General features: G+C 51.2%; 2 protein-coding genes across 4 annotated transcripts; one reads left to right on the top strand and one right to left on the bottom strand.

Moving 5' to 3' along the window:
• Window positions 1-61: 61 nt before the first annotated feature.
• CES2 (carboxylesterase 2) lies at window positions 62-11,816 on the bottom strand. Of its 2 annotated transcripts, XM_040498256.1 has the most exons (12): window positions 11,653-11,816; window positions 6,038-6,242; window positions 5,000-5,141; window positions 4,062-4,195; window positions 3,723-3,981; window positions 3,305-3,403; window positions 2,902-3,042; window positions 2,710-2,784; window positions 2,316-2,460; window positions 1,750-1,887; window positions 1,150-1,222; window positions 62-742 (listed from the first exon to the last, which is right to left on the bottom strand). In XM_040498256.1, exons 1-12 carry the CDS (start codon window positions 11,723-11,725, stop codon window positions 556-558), a joined length of 1,671 nt encoding a protein of 556 aa, XP_040354190.1. In that variant the 5' UTR covers window positions 11,726-11,816; the 3' UTR covers window positions 62-555. The 2 variants fall into 2 exon arrangements, with proteins under 2 accessions (XP_040354190.1, XP_040354191.1); XM_040498257.1 differs by lacking the exon at window positions 6,038-6,242 and having other exon boundaries at window positions 11,653-11,801.
• A 1,098-nt stretch (window positions 11,817-12,914) lies between these two features.
• Window positions 12,915-17,347, top strand: CIAO2B (cytosolic iron-sulfur assembly component 2B). 2 transcript variants are annotated; one of them, XM_040498259.1, is made up of 5 exons: window positions 12,915-13,095; window positions 13,252-13,331; window positions 13,575-13,700; window positions 14,161-14,206; window positions 17,178-17,347. In XM_040498259.1, the coding sequence occupies exons 1-5, from the start codon at window positions 12,954-12,956 to the stop codon at window positions 17,219-17,221; spliced, it is 438 nt and encodes a 145-aa protein (XP_040354193.1). In that variant the 5' UTR covers window positions 12,915-12,953; the 3' UTR covers window positions 17,222-17,347. The 2 variants fall into 2 exon arrangements, with proteins under 2 accessions (XP_040354193.1, XP_040354192.1); XM_040498258.1 differs by lacking the exon at window positions 17,178-17,347 and adding an exon at window positions 14,659-14,876.
• The last annotated feature ends 977 nt before the right edge of the window (window positions 17,348-18,324 follow it).

Genomic DNA, 18,324 nt, shown 5'->3' with positions numbered 1-18,324 from the left:
GTGTTTAAATGTCAGTGATAGATGACAGTCTAGGGGACAATGGGTGGGGCAGGGACTTTTACATTCACAGTAGCTGGTGGCCTCGGTGGTCAAGATCTCGGAGCTCCTGGGCTCCTGGCATCCAGATTTTCTACTTACAGATAGGAGAGCATGTGGGGCTTGTTGAGAGCCAGGTGTGGTTAACATTTTCCCAAAGCACCCTCCTTCAAAGGGAGGGGGGAGGGAGGGTGGGGATGGGGTAGAGGTGAGGAAGAGGGGGTGGGGCCCCAGGCTCAGTGGGGTGTGCACTTCCATCGGGATTTGCCCATCCCCGGCTTCATTCACTGAGTATGTCTAACATGAGAGGATGTATGGGGGGCTTGGCAAGTGATATGCGGTAGGCCCTTAATAAATGTTTGCGGGCTGGCTGGCTGGAAGCATGCGTGAATGGCTATGTGAACGAAGGCAGAAGCGACTAGCTCCTCAGTGGGTGTGTGTGGGCAATGCGGTAGACTCCCACCTGCACCCAAATGCACCCCTCCACCCTCTCACCCTAGACAGGGATGTAACAGGGAGTTACAGCTCTTTGTGATCTTCCTCCGCCTCCTTTAGCTCCTGTATCTTCTGGGGTAGGGTCTTTGTCCAGAACTGGAGCCTGTGGGCCTTCAGGGCTCGGCCCACCGCAGGCTGCAAGTTCAGCTGTAAGTATTGCTCTTCCTGGTCGAACACAGGCCAGTGGGGCAGACCCTTGCCGTTGGGGTTCCTGTAGACATGCCCTCCCAGCAGAGCAGGGGAGATTCACTCTGAGCCCTGCTGAGCCCAGACCTGGCACCCCAACTGGAGTCAGGCTAGGTACCAAACAAGCTGGGTGGGCTTGGGGAATGACAGGGGGATGTTTCTAGACTTAGGAAAGAAACTACCTCCCACTAGAGCGTCAGCTCCACCTGGGCAACCTGGGCTGTTTTTTCCCTTCATGTCAGAGGGAGGCTCCTGGAGATGGACTGAGCGCTCAACACCCACAAGGCCCCTCCCAGGCTCCTGAAGCTAGGGAAGGAACCACCATGCAATTAAGGAAACATGTAAGCTAGTAAGACACAACAGAAAAGGGGGACCTTGAATGGTTCAAGCCGCCACAGCCCCTGGAGGTTGAGGTGGGGCGTGCCATCTCACCCATTTCGAGCGAAGTTAGCCCAGTACTTCATTATCTTCCTGCTCAACACCTCTTCCTCCTCAGTGACTTCAACTATAGGGAGCAAGAGGACAAGGGTCCAGGTGAGTGAGCACCAACCCCAGCCCAGCACACGGGTCAGCCCCCACCTCACTTGCCAGCCCGTGTGCAACTTTTCCCTGGCTCCTCCCCTGCCCTCCCAGGCCTGGCTCTCTGCCCACTCTCCCCGCAGCCCTTGGGAGCCAGGCCCTCTCCCCGCCCAAACTAGGCTCATCTCTGTCCTAGAAGGCTCCCTTCTTCCTTCTGACATTGCAAAATCATTTAAGAAACAAATATGCCTTTCAAACACCCTCCTCTGCACCCATGCCAGGCATCCATGGTTGAAGTGGGGAGAGGTGGAGGGAGAGAAGACCCCAGCCTGGAGAGTCTTGGACTCCAATTCTAGCTCAGCCTTTCTAGCTGTAAGATTTGGGCGCCTGATTCTTTCCTCTCTCTCATCTCTACAGTGAGGGCTATCACCCTCACTCAGGGACCCAGCCAAGGCCCTGTCCCGCATTCTGAGAATGAGGGGTCTCTGAGGGACCCCACCCAGGAACACTTACCATAGCTTTTCCAGAAGGCAGTTCCGAAGACAAAGAACATCTCATCACCATGGTCTGCCCTCACGTGGGGCGGCTTGGTGTCCTTGAAGAAGCTGGGCCGATGTTGGAACTCATAGAAGTAGACGGGGGCATGCACACCTAGAGGGTGAGGTGGACAGGCCGTGATATGGCTGTCCCTTCCCTGGGGCCGTCCTGCATTACCCATGGTGACGAGAGAGCTAGGTCCAGTGCTGGTTGGAATCTGAACAATGGGGTGAGGGAGCCACTGGCTGGAGCAAGAGCAGTGGGAAGGACCTGGGTTCAAATCGTGACCTGGATTCAAATTGTGTGTGGTTTTAGGTACGTCACTGAAGGTCACTGAACCTCAGTTTCCTCATCTGTAAAATGAGGAATGTCTCTGAGGTTAGCCATGAGGATTTACTGAAACAAGGGACATCACGTGCCTGGCACCTATGGGCCCAATAAATAGACATGAGTTGGGACCTGGACACCAACAGACCTTGCCAGGGACCTACAGCTCTGAGCTGCCCCCTTATTGGTCTGGCTTTAGTTACAGATGTACTCACGTTGAAAACTGGCTACTTGGAGTGCAGGGATCACGAAGATATAGTCCCCCATCATCTCATGGAACTGGACCTGGAGGGTCTGTGGGTCTGCACTGTCCCCTAAGTACTCCTCCATCAATATGTCAACAGACTGAGGAGGCAACACCTACCCCAGGTGGATCAGAAATAGTCAGGTTAGGTGGGCTGGTGGCAGCAGGGAGGCAGCAGGGTCCAGGCTGGGCAGACGGATCCTGGGATGGTCTAGGGAATGGAAGGAAGGGGCCTAGCTCCAGGGTGACACAGCCTTTGCTCATGGGAGACAATGCATGGACACGGTATCTTGGGGATAGGTCTTCCCTGCCTCCGGACTGGAGTAAAGGCCCTCTTCATTGGGGCAGGACCCCAGAAGCCTCACCAACATTGCCAACATATTCCGCAGAACAGCCTTCACAGTCTCTCTGTCCTTCTGGGTGTCAGAGATGTCCAAGGCCTGGGTAGTGGGGGAATCTCAAGTTGAGGGTAGGATGGGCCTAGATAGAGCTATGAAGCCCAGAGCCCTGCTCCCCAAAGGACTCCTGGCACCTGGGAGCTTGGGGCTGAGCCTCACCGAGGGGATGAGCCAACCGTACTCATCGTTGTTGACACCAATGATGCTGGGGACAGGTTGAAAGTCGGCAGAGGCCAGCAGCTCGTGGGGGTGCCTGGGCAGGAAGGTCCCATCCACCATGCCAGGGATGATCCTGAAGGGCTGAGAGGGCCCACAAAGTCAAGTCCCTTTTTCTGATGGCTTCTGGATCCCAGTCACTCCTTCGCAGCTCATCCAGGACACCCATACCCTCTCCCTCAGGAGGTCCTACAGCTGGCTTAGCATGGCCTGGCCTCAACTTCCCGCTCAAGACTGTGAGGACACCAATGTGTGGAGATGGAATAACTTGCCCAGAGAATGAAAGGGATGTGTTCCCCACACCTGTCAGTCCTTTTCCTCCATACACGCATCCACTCAGCCTGACCTTATTAATGGCCAGAATCTCCTCTTCACTCTTCCCCCTCAGGCAGTCCACCAGTGCCTCTGAGTCAATCTGGCCACAGGCAGACATGTTTGCCACCATCTGTAAAGAGACCAGGCAGGGGCTGGCTCATCCTTCCAGGCAAGGGTGAATGATTTGTCTAAGGTCCCAGCTGGGGGCAGGTGCACCACAAATCTCACAGGTAGTAGGGCAGCAGTTTTGCGGGCCATAGAACATGCTCAGCCTCTGCAATGGCAGAGTTCTGTGGATTCTGATCCCTGAGCCCCTCCGCAATCCCCGGAGAGGTGGCGGTTTCCCAAGTGCTCTGATGGCAGGGTAGTCCTCGTTGTCCTCATTTAACAGAGTAATGGAGGCTGAGAGGTAAAAGATGAAGCAGTTTCCCACAGTTGGGGGTACTCACCGTGGAGACCGCATCAGATGAGCTATCAATGAGGCTGGGCAATAGAGCCACACCACTCTCCATGATGGCACCATGGAAGAGTCCTTTGGACATGGGGGACACGACATGTGAGGACACACTTGTGCCACCTGCAGACTCGCCAGAAATGGTGACACGGCCAGGGTCTCCCCCAAAATAGGCAATATTTTGCTGGACCCAGCGTAGCGCAGCCACTTGATCCAGGTAGCCCCAGTTGCCGGTTGCATGCTTGTCTCCAGTGCTGAGAGTGGCAGGGACAGGGATTATGGGGCTGTCCTGGCTTCACTCAGCTGGCATTGCCCTGCCCAACCCCAGGCTCACCTGAAGAAGCCCAGTACACCCAGGCGGTACTGAATAATGACCACCACCAGGTCCTCAAAGGCCGCCAGTGCAGAGCCATCATACATGGAAGCCATGCCGACTGTAAACCCACCACCGTGGATCCACACCAACACCTGGGGAAATTAAAGCACAGACACCATGTGGCTCCCATCCAGCCACTGGGGCTGCTACCTAGACTAACCACCACTTTGGCTCTGTCTGCCTAACCACAAGATAGAACGCAGGCAGGGCAGGGTGGCGTCTTCATGACCTGGGCTGAGGGTGACCCAATTTCTATCAGGAAAATTTGGCTTCTGATATTTTGGGGCCCTCTCCTCCTGGCTCCATTTCTCCCAGAATTCTCTCTGATGTGGAAAGAAAAGGGGCATCATCCCACATGCACATTAATTAAAAGTTTCTCCACTCTCAGGGTTCCTGCGTGGCTCAGTCAGTTAAGTGTTGACTCTTGATTTTGGCTCAGGTCATGATCTTGCAGTTCGTGGGTTCAAGCCACGCATCAGGCTCTGCAATGACAGCACAGAACCTGCTTGGGATTTTCTCTTTCCCTCTCTCTCTGCTCCCCCCCCTCTCTCTTTCTCTCAAAAATAGATAAGTAAACAAACAAAAGTTTCTCCATTCTCATAAGCCCAACAGATACAGCACCCGAGTGGGTCTCCTGGGCATGAGTTGGTTGGGTGAGCCTTGGGTCCAGCCCAGGGCCACAGCTTGTGACCTCCGGGAGCAGTCAGGGTTCTATGACCCCATGGCCAAGGGTCAGCCATTAATGCTGAGTAAGAAGCACTCCCCTGGACCCACTAGTGGGAGGCTTCTCAACAGGGTCCACGCTGCAGCAGTGCCCAGTCTGATCTTGTTCTTTCTGATCTTCTTGCAGAAGAAATGTCCTCCCATACCCCAGCCAGCTAGGGCCTGGCACTCACGGGCAGATTGGAGCCTTCCCTGGCGTGGGCCGGTGTGTAAATGCTGAGGTACAGGCAGTCTTCGGACATGGAGGTGAAAGGCAAGGTCGCATTCAGCAGTTTCAGAAACATCTCATTTGTGATAGTGATATTCTGCACACACCTAGTGGGGCCGTACCATGGTCAAAATGAGATCCTGGGCCCACATTTTCTCCCAGCCTCCCTCAGTCCCACCTCCCCTGAGAACTTGGTCACACATGGTCCTTCCCTAAATCCCCTCTGCACCAAGTTACAGGCCACAGGCTCTGGGGAAGCTGTGATTGAGCCCAGTATTCCAGGGAGGCCTCAAGGTTGTAAGGGCCTTGGATACCAATCCTCCTGAGGCTGGGAAATCTTGACTTTTGGGGGTCTCTCTGAAACCCATGGGTTGCATGTGTTGGTAGGCACCACTGTCCTGTACTCAGGCCGGGAGCAGGGGAGTAGCCCACACACATGTGCTGCCTGCATGAGTGGATATTAATTTCTCACAAGAAGAGCAGTGGGGCATCCCTCATCTCAAGTCAGACTGTCAGGGAACCTCATCACTCCAACATGGTTTCCAGTAGCAAGAACATACGCAAGCCCTTTGGCCAACGGCAGTTGGCCCTGCCACTGGCACGGTAACTGCACACAGTGGGGGTCCTCTACTCCTCAGGGATCTACAGTATCTGCTGCTGGAGTCAGGGGCTCCCATAGGGTTCATGGAGCCAACTCAACCTCTCCCAGAGACACCTTCCCTGGTGGCAGAGAACACTTGACATAACTAGAACTTAGGCACATCTGTATCTCTGCTCATCCCTTCAGCACTTGGAGCTAATGCCCCTTAAGTGCCAAGCCCCGAGCCTGGGAAAGTTACTTTGCCCTTCCAAGCCTCTGCATGCTCGTGGAAAAAATGCATGTGAGGACCCATCAAACTCAGAGGGGAGACTGGCTGTGGAGGCTTAGATGAAATGACAACTGTAACCTGGCCCAGAGTACCCTCCACCCCAGGGACTGGAGTTCCTTGGACTCCCTGCTTACATAGCTGGGTGGGAGGTCCCGTCCTTTACACCACTCCAAGATTCAGGGGGCTCAGGGGGTGCAAATCGCAGTGGTCCTAGAGGCGGTTTAGCAAAGGGAATTCCCAGGAAGGTGTGGACCCCCACATCAGTGCCTTTCACGTGGATGAGGCTCCCCCGCACCTGCCCCGTGTGTGTGGTCCGGATGGGGCTGGCAGAGTCCTGGCCTGTGAGCAGAGAAGTGGACATCAGGGTTGAGTCTACCAATTAGTTCCCCTCTCAGGCTACTAATGTTGCCCTCTCCTTCTGGTCTTGAGCTCAAGGGACTCTGACTTATAAACACTTGCTTTACAAATGTCCTGCCTTTAACCTTTGTGTGTCTACTCTCCCACCACCCCACCACCCCACTGTCCTTGCTGGGTCTGGCCCTGGCCTTTTCTACCACACTCAGTGAGGCTCCTTGGGACTTAGCACCTGGTTGACCTCCAGGAGCTTCAAACATATGGTCACATAAGCTTGAAGGGGTGAGAGTGTCCTTTCTGCTGACAGTGAGGCAGTAGAACTGTGGCAGTTGGACACCCAAGGCTCCTGTGCTTAAGGATCTCATGCTCTAGGTGGCAAGAAATGACATAGAGAAAGCATCCTTAGAACAGGGGCACCTGGGTGGCTCGGTCGGTTAAGCGTCCAACTTCTGCTTAGGTCATGATCTCTCGGTTTGTTAGATCAAGCCCCAGATCGGACTCTCTGCTGTCAGCACAGAGCACGCTTCAGATCCTCTGTCCCCCTCTCTCTCTGTCCTTCCCCTGCTCGTTCTCTCTCTCTCTCTAAAATAAATAAATAAAAAGTTAAAAAAAAAAAAGCAAGCATCCTTCAAACAAAGTGATGATATTATGAGGGGAGTACAACCTCTCCTACTGTGGGGATCAGGGACGGGAGGAAGTGACTGAAAGTCACCTAACACAAGGGGCCAAGCTGATATTCTTTTTTTTTTTTTTTAATAAATGTTTATTCATTTTTCAGAGAGAACGTGTGAGAGAGGAAGGGGCGGGGGGTGGTGGTGGTGGTGGGTGGGACATAGGATCCAAAGCAGGCTCTACGCTGACAGCAGAGAGCCTGGTGTGGGGCTTGAACTCACGAACTGTCAGATCATGATTTGAGCCGCAGTCGGACATTCAGCTGACTGAGCCACCCAGGTGTCCCCAAGCTGATATACTTAACAAAGAATTTCTACAAATGAGTAAGAAATATGCCAGCTGCATGTACTTGGTGAAAGAATAGGAAATGATGAGACAGTATGTTCAGACAGAGTAAGGAATACAAATAAATGGCTCATACACACACGAAGAAGTGTTCACCTCACTCGTGCTAAGAGAAATGCTCATTGAAATCTCACTGTGACATCAACAACTTACTTTGTTACAAAAAGCAAGACAATCAGACAATGTGTGTTTTCTATTGGAAGAGTCCATAGCGCTATGTGAAGTAGTCTTGCCCCAAAACGTGACAAAGCAGAACGTAAAATTGAAATCTGGTCAAGCCTTGAGAATATAAATGCATGAATACAAGTTGACAAGCATACTGGGGACAGAGAAATAGTTAAAAGACACCATATGGATATAATCAATGAAGGCCAAACTCTGGGATCCTCTCCAGAACAACTAAATTGGTTTCTTCAACGTAACAATGAAATTATAAAGAAAATAAAAGAGAAGCAGAGGAAAATGCTGAAGATTAAAAGAGATTCACATAAAAAAAGGTGGATAATGGGGCTCCTGGCTGTCTCAGTCAGAGGAGCATATGACGCTTTATCTTGGAGTCATGAGTTCAAGCCCCACGTGGGGTGTAGAGATTACTTAAAGAAATAAAACTTTTTTTTTTAAAGACCAATAATAACAAATGTTAGTAAGGATGTAGAAAAACTGGAACCTTCACATATTGCTGGTGAGGAGATAAAGTGGTGTATATGCTTTGGAAAAATATCTGGCAGTACTTGAAAGAGTGAAACATGGAGTTACCATATGACCCAGCAATTCTACTCCTAGGTATAAACCCAAGAGAATTGAAGACATATGTCCACACAAAAACTTGCACATGAATGCTCATAGCAGGATTACTTATAATAGCCAAAAAGTGGAAACAGTCTAAATGTCCATCAACTGTTAAATGGATCAATAAAATGTACCATATCTACATGTTGGAATATCATTCAGCACCACAAAGAAAAAAGTACTGAGCATGCTACAGCATAGATGAACCTTGAAAACCTCATGCTCGGTGAAAAAAGTCAATCACAAAGGATCACATATTGGATGCTTTCAGTTATACAAAATGCCAAGAATTGGCATATCCATAGAAACATAAAGCAGACTGATGGTTGCCTAGGGCTCAAGTTGGAGGAAAGGAGGAATTGATGTGGTGAACTCATTAATTCAAAAACCATTGAATTGTACACTTAAATGGGTGAATGGTTTGCTATGTGAATCATGTCTCAACACTGTTATAAGAAACACGTCTACCAATTTCCAAAGTATGGACCTTATTTGAATCCTGATTTTAAAAAAATATGTAAATACCATTTATGAGATAATACAAAATAAGAACATTTGGCTAGATGCTTGATTGCATTAAGAAATCATGATATTGGGGGCTCCTGGCTGGCTCAGTTGTTAAAACATGTAACTCTTGACCTCAGGGTTGTAAGTCTGAGCCCCATGTTGGGTATAGAGATTACTGAAAAATAAAATCTTGGGTAACCTGGATGTCTCAATCAGTTAAGCTTTCGACCTCACTTCAGGTCATGATCTCGCAGGTTGTGAGTTTGGGCTCTGTGTCGGGCTCTGTGCTGACAGCTCAGAGCTTGGAGCCTACCTCAGATTCTGTGTCTCCCTCTCTCTCTGCCCCTCCCCTGCTCACACTCTGTCTCTCTCTCAAAAATAAACATTGAAAAAAATTTAAAAAATTAAAAAATCTTTAAAAAAAGAAATCATGATATTGTTTTATGTCTATATATTCCTTTTCTTTTAATAGGAGATAAAAAAATCTACACGTGATGTAATATCTGGGATTTGCTTCAAATAATGGTGCGAGGGAGAGGTGGTAGTCTAGACAAAACCAGGTTGCTCAGGTCGTAATTACTGAAGGTAGATTATGGATACAGCAGATTTGTTATATTATTCTACCAGAGACTGGAAGCCCTTTGATGCTGTGTGGCTGCAGGCAGCCCTGACTTTGTACCTTGGGGTACAGGGAGGTATCCAGTCAGGCTCCCCATACTCCTGGTGTTAACTTCACTGGCTCCTGATTTCCTGGAGCTTTCCCTACGGCAGGTTCAGGTTCTGCTTCTGCAGAACTTGGACAATCTGAACCTGGTTCCATAATAAAAGGGGAAAAAACAAACCCAAAAAACAACTCTGGGGATTTATACCACCTACAGATCAGAGACAACAGGGGATGAGGGACCTTGAAGGTGGACCCAGAAACTGAGTCCTGAAAGCAAGGAGGAGCTTCAGGATGGGCAGTCACACCTCCCTGTCTTTTCTCATGCACTTCCCTTTACCCTGAACAAAGGTCGTTCCCATTTCTCCATGTGTGGGAATCCTGACCGTGCACCTCCACAAGGAAGCTCTCCTGGGTTTCCCAATCACAGTTTATTGCTTCCACTCTTGAGCCCCCAACACCCTTATCAAAGAGTGAAAGGAGTGTCCTTCCACTCTTCTTTCAGAAGGACATTGAATGCAGTGACTCCAGGTTTGAAGAGAGGGTTGTTGGTATTGTGGAGGATGCCCAAGGGGGCCTGGGCCGAGGGGAAGTGGCCATGCGAGTGCCTGCCTGTCACTGGTTTTTGCATGTTCAGTCAGGCTCTCCTGCCAGACCCACCTTTCCCTTCCCAGCTTGCCTGCCTACCTCTACCCAGATCACTTATCAGATCAGCATGGATCAATATGCTTGATGCCGTATCATGTGGATAAGATCAGAGTCAGCACTCACAGGTTCCACAGAGGGCAACTGAGCAATGTTTTTCCAAGTCAAAGGCCCACCCCTCTCCCCAGTAACATGCTGCCTACACACACACAGTTCCTTGCCAGGTGCGATATCTGTCCATGTAATTCACTGAGGCCACTGGCCTCCAATGCCTGAATGTTGTCATAGCAAAGGACACAATGCTGAAATGTCCCTGATCAGAGGCCAGTTACATCAAGGATCCTTGAAGAGAAACCGTTCTATGCAACAGTATGAGGAAGCTCTACCATGTACAGGTATAGGGAAGTCATCCCGTGTCAGGAAGTAGAAAAGCTGGGTGCCAGAAAGGGAGGGAATTTGTGATCATTTAGGTGAAAACCAAGGATGTGTGCACAAATCCATTCTTCGGTAAACTGAGCAGTGTGTAAAAAGCCCTGGGGACCTTGAAGGAGCCAGGGCCGGATGGGACAGGAGAGGGTCAGACATATCACCTATGCCCTCTTCTGGCTTGTCTATTATTTCTTTTTGAAAGTGGGTCCTATCCAAAATATTAACACTTTTTTTTTAAATTTTTTTTCAACGTTTTTTATTTATTTTTGGGACAGAGAGAGACAGAGCATGAACGGGGGAGGGGCAGAGAGAGAGGGAGACACAGAATCGGAAACAGGCTCCAGGCTCTGAGCCATCAGCCCAGAGCCTGACGCGGGGCTCGACCTCACGGACCGGGAGATCGTGACCTGGCTGAAGTCGGACGCTTAACCGACTGCGCCACCCAGGCGCCCCCAAAATATTAACACTTTTAATCGTCCTGCTGGAAGGTCTTGGTGACCGCTGAGAGCCTGGTGAGCAGCTAGTAATGGTGGAAGTGGGGTGGGCCGTGGGGAAGGGATTAATGTGGATGTCTCCAGGGCAGATTCAACTGGGAAAAGGGAGGACAGTCAGGTCTCACAGGTGGGGCCGTTTTGGGTGAGAGGATCACACTGGCCAGAGGGGGCACAGGAGCTGCAGACACCGAGGCATGGTGCCAGAATAGCCTAAACTACTGGTAACCTGAAGCTGACACAAAGTGCTCTGTGACACCTTTGCTCTGAGGCCAAGAGGTGCCCTCACTCCAGGTGGGTGCATGGGGTGAAGAGGAAACAGACAGCCTCTTTAGGATGCAGAGGCAGGGGGCTTGGGCTTGTATAGCCAGATTCCCCAAGGGCCAGTAACCTTGCCTGGGGCCCCTTTAGAGGGGTCTTCAGTGGGTGCCAGGACGCTCTTCTGGCCAAGGGCACAACACTCAAAGCCAAACCGCATCAGGAATATTATTACTGGTATTTTTCTTCGGGGGCAGCGCCGGCTCCACCACAAACACTAAGAAGGAAACATCCCAAATGATGCCCCCACCCCCAGCCCCGCCTGCGTCACCAGGCGCTGCTCAGAGCTCCTGGCCCTGCTTGCATCACTGGTGTTGTATGCTCAGACAGCCCCAACTCTCTCTGTGCCTGTGAGGGCCCACCCCCCGGGTTTCCGGAGAATCGCTCCAGCATTCAGTCTGGTGCAAGTTTCCTTCACTGTGGTTCTCCACCCGTTCCCACCTCTCTGGGACCTTCCCTCCTGCAGCCTCAGGTCCTGACTCTGCAGAATCTGGCAAGTGCGACCCTCGTCCCTTGCCACCCCTCAAGGGAGCCTCACCCTGGCCCAGGACGAGAAGCAGGAGTCCACAGACCACGGCGTTCAGACACCCGCGAAGTAGGTCCAGTCGCATGGCCTACCCAGTGCACAACTGCTGTTTTCACCCAAAGACAGCCCAGAGGCTGCAGTTCTGTGAGTGCCTCCGGCAGGGCACGGAGTTTGACCTAGGCTGGAAGTAGGCGGGGCTAGCTGGGAAGGGAAAGGCAGGAGAGCCTGCTGAACACGCAAAAACCAGTGACAGGCAGCCACTGACATGGCCACTTCCCCTTGGCTCCGTCCTCCTTGGGCATCCTCCACAATACCTCCACGATACCAACGACTCTCTCCTCAAACCTGGAGTCACTGCATTCACTGTCCTTATAGTCACAGACCTGATAAGGGTGCCAGAGAGTGGGAGAAATAACCTGTGATTGGGGGACCCAGAAGAGATTCCTTGAGGCGGTGCATGGTCAGGATTCCCACAGATGGAGAAATGGGAGTGATCTTTGTTCACGGTGAAGGGAAGTGCATGAGGAAAGACAGAGAGGTGTGACTGGCCATCCTGAAAAGCTCCTTCTTGCTTTCAGGACTCAGTTTCTGGGTCCATCTCAAGGTCCCTCATGGCCTTATTGTCCCTGATCTGAGGGTCTCCGTGGACCTCCTCTCTATTCAGTCAGAACCTACCTTTTGAAGTGCACGCATGACTGTGGCATTATCGTAAAGACAACCCCAACCCAATCCCACGGCTTTCCACCCCTCCCTCCCCTCCCCGCCAAGATCGAGCTCAAGGTCATTTATCTATTTGACAAACATTTAAAGAGCGCCTGTTAGTCCCTGTGCTGGGGACTCGGCAGGGCACTCCCGGGCCCTAGGTGGAATGGGGGGGGGGGTTGCAGGCGCGTCATTGGGAGGTTCCGAAACGCAGTAAACGGTGCCAGCACAGAGGGCATTTGGTACGGGAGCGCCCGCCCAGCCTGAAAGGCAGACTTCCTGGAGGAAGTGGTGCCTGAAGATACTCCAGGCCGGTCTTTAGTGTCTCCGAGAGTCAGCCGTGGCCTCCGCCGTCCAGCACCCTGCGGGCTCGAACGGCCAACACCGCTCGAGTGGCTTCTCTGTGTATTTGCCACGCGGACTGCATTTCTCCGGGTTAGCGCACAGAGTGAACCGAGGCCACGGCTCCCCTCAAACCCCAGAGCTAGAACGGTTGGTGCTGCATGTCCCTCCTGCGACCCCGTCGCCACGCCACGCCCCCTAACCGTCCCCCGGAAGTGCTCCGGTAAGAGCGGAAGTGCACGCCTACTGCGGCCGGCAGCGGTTTCGCGATGGTGGGGGGCGGCGGGGTGGGGGGCGGCCTCTTGGAGAACGCTAACCCCCTCATCTACGAGCGCTCTGGGGAGCGGCCGGTGACCGCGGGCGAGGAGGACGAGCAGGTTCCAGACAGCATCGACGCGCGCGAGATCTTCGATATCCGCCGCTGCTAAGCGCGGGCGCGTTCGCGGGGCCCTGGGAGGGGGCTGAAGTGTTGTCCAGTAGTTGGTAGAGCTGTATCAGGGCCAGGCCTTCCCGGCGGAGGGTTCTGAGTGGGTCAAGGGGCAGACTCCCTTTTCCTTCACTTGCCACATTTGATTCGCTCCATCAATGACCCGGAACATCCACTGACGCTGGAAGAATTGAATGTAGTCGAGCAAGTCCGGGTTCAGGTGAGTCGTTCCCAGCGTCTGAGGGGGCAGATTGTTCGGGAGAGTCAGAAAAGCCCAGCAGGCCACCAGGAGGCTGGCCTCCTCTCAGCTCACGGACTCCTCAGGGGATCTTGGGAAGGGGGGATTGCTGTGCCCATTTTATGGATGAGGAAACTGAGGCCTGTAGAAGTTAGACGATTTGCTTGAAGCAACACACTAAGGAGGAGGGAGGGCCTCCTCCTGAGATCTCATTCCCTCAACCAGGTGAGCGACCCCGAGAGCACGGTGGCCGTGGCCTTCACACCCACCATTCCGCACTGCAGCATGGCCACCCTTATTGGCCTGTCCATCAAAGTCAAGCTTCTTCGATCTCTTCCCCAGCGTTTCAAGGTGAATTGGAACTGGGGCCCAGGGGTGGAACAGGGGTGAGCTTCTGCTACTGAGGAGGACATGGAGAGCATGAACATGGACATCAAAGTGAGGCCAGCCAGGATCCCAACAAGCAGAGATGAAACTGGGAGGAGCCTTTACACTTGAATGGGACAACAAGTATAACGGCCTGAGCTGGAAAGTGCAGAAAAGTAGTGAGTTTGGCAGGAAGGGAAGTAGGAAGCTGTATATAGATTTGGAGCAGGGTTGGGGCACAGGCAACCCTTTAAATCAACAGCAGTCAACCAGTTCTTTGGAAAGAGATGATGGAGCGGCTGTGGGTGGGTGTGGGGCATAATGGAAGGTCCAGAGTCCACAGTCATGATTAGGACATAGGATCAGTGGAAGGTGGTGAATGGGGGAGAGGGGACAAGGGAGTAGACAGGGATGAGTGCTCAGGCCTCACCTGTCTCCCTCCCAGATGGACGTGCACATTACACCAGGGACCCATGCCTCAGAGCACGCAGGTAAGTGTGGGCTGATGTTGAGGCATTGGCCCTGTGGCTTCCCCCTTGCCATGGTGGGTTGTAGGGCAAGATGGAAGGAGGCCGACTGGGTGGGTAACTCCTCATTGGAGGTGGCAACCTAGAGTGAAGCTGGCCTGACTTAAGTCTCCTGTGCTTACCACGTTCTTCCATCCCTGCCCTTTTCCTCTCCTAAGTACACAGGACCAGGGTGTGTCAGACTTTATAGTACATGAGGCAACAGACATGAGCAGCCAGGTGGAAGGGATCTCAATAGGGTGGGATAGGTGTGGGTTCAGGTGGTTTGGGTAGCTTGGTCAAAGCTCTGGGTCCTGGGAAGGAGGTGACAGTAGGTTGGTGCGAGTGTATATATGCATACAAAGGCTTAGAAGTCGGGTTGGCCGGCAGGCTGGCCAGAGCCTGGCTTTGATCCTCCTCTATTCCTTCCTATCCAGTGAACAAGCAGCTTGCGGATAAGGAACGGGTGGCAGCTGCCCTAGAGAATACCCACCTGTTGGAGGTTGTGAACCAGTGCCTGTCAGCCCGCTCCTAAACCTGGTTTTTTGCCCCCAGCCACACCCAGGGCTCATGGCCTTGTTTTCTTGGATCACTGGCAATGAGAAACTAACATTTTGCATTTTGTAATAAATTCTTAATTTATATTCATTTCCCAGCATGTCTCAGATTCTTTTTCACCTTGGTGGGGTCCTTCAGGGTTTGAGAGGAGATGGTGATTATGAGTGCAAGTTTCTTTCTTTCTTTTTTTTTTTTTTAATGTTTATTTATTTCTGAGACAGAGAGAGACAGAGCATGAGTCAGGGAGGAGCAGAGAGAGAGGTAGACACAGAATCAGAAGCAGGCTCCAGGCTCTGAGCTGTCAGCATAGAGCCTGACGCAGGGCTCGAACTCACAGACCGCGAGATCATGACCTGAGCCGAAGTCAGATGCTCAACTGACCGAGCCACCCAGGTGCCCCATGAGTGCAAGTTTCTATACAGGCTGGGTTGATTAAATGCAATTCATTAAAAACATTTTTTTTAATGTCTGCTTATTTTTGAGAGAGCGAGAAAGAGACAAACTGTGAATGGGGGAGGGTCAAGAGAGAGGGAGACACAGAATATGAAGCAGGCTCCAGGCTCTGAGCTGTCAGCACAGAGCCCGACATGGGGGCTCGAACTCATAAACTGTGAGCCAGATCATGACCTGAACCGAAGTTGGATGCTTAACCAACTGAACCGCCCAGGCACCCCAAGATGCAGTTCATTTTTAAAATTTCTTCTGGGGCGCCTGGGTGGCGCAGTCAGTTGGGCATCCGACTTCAGCTCAGGTCACGATCTCGTGGTCTGTGAGTTCGAGCCCCGCGTCAGGCTCTGGGCTGATGGCTCAGAGCCTGGAACCTGCTTCCGATTCTGTGTCTCCTTCTCTCTCTGCCCCCCCCCCCCCCTTCGTGCTCTGTCTCTCTGTCTCAAAAATAAATAACCGTTAAAAAAAAATTAAAAAAAAATAAAATTTCTTCTAATGGTTGATTTCTAGGACAAGTTGGAAGTATACAAAAAAAATTGAAAGAGTAGTGTAGTGAACATACGAGTATACCCATCAATTCAACAGTTGTTAACATGTTGCAACGTTGGCTTTAGGTGTGTATGTATAATATAACTGTATTTAAGAGTCAACTGCAGACACATGACCTTCACGTCTAAGTACTTCATCCTGGTCTCCTAAGAGTAATCCTGTATAACCACAATACTGTTATCTGGCCAAAAAAATGAAAAATTCCCTAATACTGTCTAATATCCAATCATTTATGAATTTCCCCAAAATGTCATTCATAGTTGTTGTGTTTTTTTTTTTTTTTTAAATCAGGCTCCAGTGAAGTTTCATGCATTGCAATGGTTATCTCTATAGCCTCTTCTAGAACTGTCTCTCCACTCCTTATCTTTTAATCTTTATTGACACTGACTTTTTCTAAGTCAGGTGAGTTGTCCTGAAGAAGTTCCACAGTCTGATTTGCTCCGTTGTCTGCTGTGTTTCTTATAAACTAGAAGTTGATTGAGTTCAGGTCTGAGTTTATTAATGAGAACCTTGCCCAAGAGTGTTGTATGTGTCCTTTAGCATCCACCAGTAGCTGTGTGATCCCTGCTTGTCTCACTGTTGGTGACACTTGCTCTGGTTCCCTTGTCGGGGCAGTGGCAACAGGTTTCTCTGTGGAAAGGAACCTGAAGTACCCTCTCTATCAGCAACCCCACAGATGTGTGTTACTTCAGGTGCTGAGGTCTGGGGCCTCTGCCTCCCTCAGCCCTGTGCCCAGAGCACAGATGGTGACCAGGACAGACCCCGGGGCTTAGATCTGGGATCAGCCAGTTAGGAACTGTAATGCCATGATTTCCTGCCTCAGTTTCTTTCTCTGGGGATAAGTGGGGATATTAAAAAGCATGTCTGCTTCATCCCTGCGAAAGCTCAGGTGTGATTGTGGGCAGAGATTTCCAGAGGCTCTTCAAAAATCTGTTGAGGGTCTGCTGACAACACTGAGCCTGACCTGAGAGTGGGCATTGGCTGAGGGCTTTGCATATACTACCTAGTCCATCAGTCCTCCACCCAGCCCTGTGTAGCAGTTGCTACCCTTTATTATCCTTATTTCATAGGTGAGGAAACAAGCTTCTGAAATAAATTATTTACTCCCAAGACCTCAGCCAGGGAGTAAAAAGGAACCTAAGCAGTTTAGCAGGTACTGCTCAATTGGCAAGGGGTACTGTTGCCTGAATGGAAGGGCCTGTGCCTGCCCCACCCCCTCGGTCCCCAATTCCAGGAGAGAGTGGCTTCATCACCCAGTAACCAAGATCTGGCTGCTCATGCTTAGAGAGGTGAAGTCCTCAGCCCATGTTGCCCAGATTCTTCATGTGTAACGTGGGCATAGTTGTGACAATCACTTGGGACTGCTCTGTGAAGATTTAAAATGGATCTGCACCTATTTCAGGTAATTTTCCAGGTACTGTACCTCCCGCCCCTTTCCATGGATGAAGAACCTCAGCGCTCCAGAGAGGCATGGTGTCCAACCAGGGTCCCTCAGGCCCAGGGAGTGTCCCCGACCACCTGTACCCAGACGTAGGTTTTATCATGTATGTACCTCTGTATTGACAACCCCAATCTAAGGTTTCTGTGGTGTCTGTTCCGCTTGGGGGTGGGAAGTCACTGGGGAGGCAGGTGTCACTGAGTCATTCAACTGGCCCTCCTGGCAGCCACGCCATGGTGGGCAAGGGACATCAAGCTGCTCATGTCACAGCTGGCATATCAGATAGTCCCCTTGTCAGTCTTGACTCATCTGTGCGTGGCCCCTGGCTGCTGCCTGCAGAGACACCATCTGTGAATCCTTGGGCTAGTGCCCAGGCAACTTTCTGGAACTCCAGCTGTTATACATGGGTATGAGATAGGGGTGGAGTTTTAGGTCTCTGAAGCCCTCTGTCAGGTGTATCTTGCTCTTCTATTTCTGGACTGTGACTTCTCAGGCTTGGGAACAACAAATCATAGCTGGTGAGATTGACCCAGGGATTAGATGACATGTATGAACATGCCCGGCTATGTCAGTTTGTGCTTATTGTCATGCCCACAGCAAAGGGCCTGACACATAGTAGGTAATTAGTACAGATCAATGGGATGAATGAATGAATTGAGCCTTAGAACAAAGGAACTGGGACATGGGGGCTGTTGTGTGAGGAGGGCTGGGGATACTGAAACCCAACCAAGTTCCCTTTATGACCTTTTGCTACTGGAAGGAGGGGGAAAGGTGTGGGTCCCACAGAGGGAAGGTGGGTATGGGGGAGAGGGGGAGGGTATCTGCATTGCCCCTCTTCTGGGCAGATCACTATTTTGGAGAGAAAACAGAAGCAAGAAAGAACAAGCAGGAGAGGGCCACAGATTCACTCAACCTGTCCTGTCCACACAAGAATGGTAAAAGTGTTCCTATTGAGATATGACTACACGCCAGACCTATGCCAACCACTTTACTTTTGCATTTCACGTTATTTATATCTTATAACAACACCCATGAAGACATTATCCCTGTTCTACATGGAGGAAGCTGAGGCTCACTCAAGATAAATGAACAGAGGTGAAATAGCTAGCAA

The sequence above is a fragment of the Herpailurus yagouaroundi genome, unplaced genomic scaffold (genome assembly GCF_014898765.1).
Source record: "Herpailurus yagouaroundi ecotype Mexico unplaced genomic scaffold, PumYag 190, whole genome shotgun sequence".
In the NCBI taxonomy this organism is placed as follows: domain Eukaryota; kingdom Metazoa; phylum Chordata; class Mammalia; order Carnivora; family Felidae; genus Herpailurus; species Herpailurus yagouaroundi.
The sequence above is the reverse complement of the archived record's forward strand: the minus strand, read 5'-3'. Positions and strand labels throughout refer to the sequence as shown.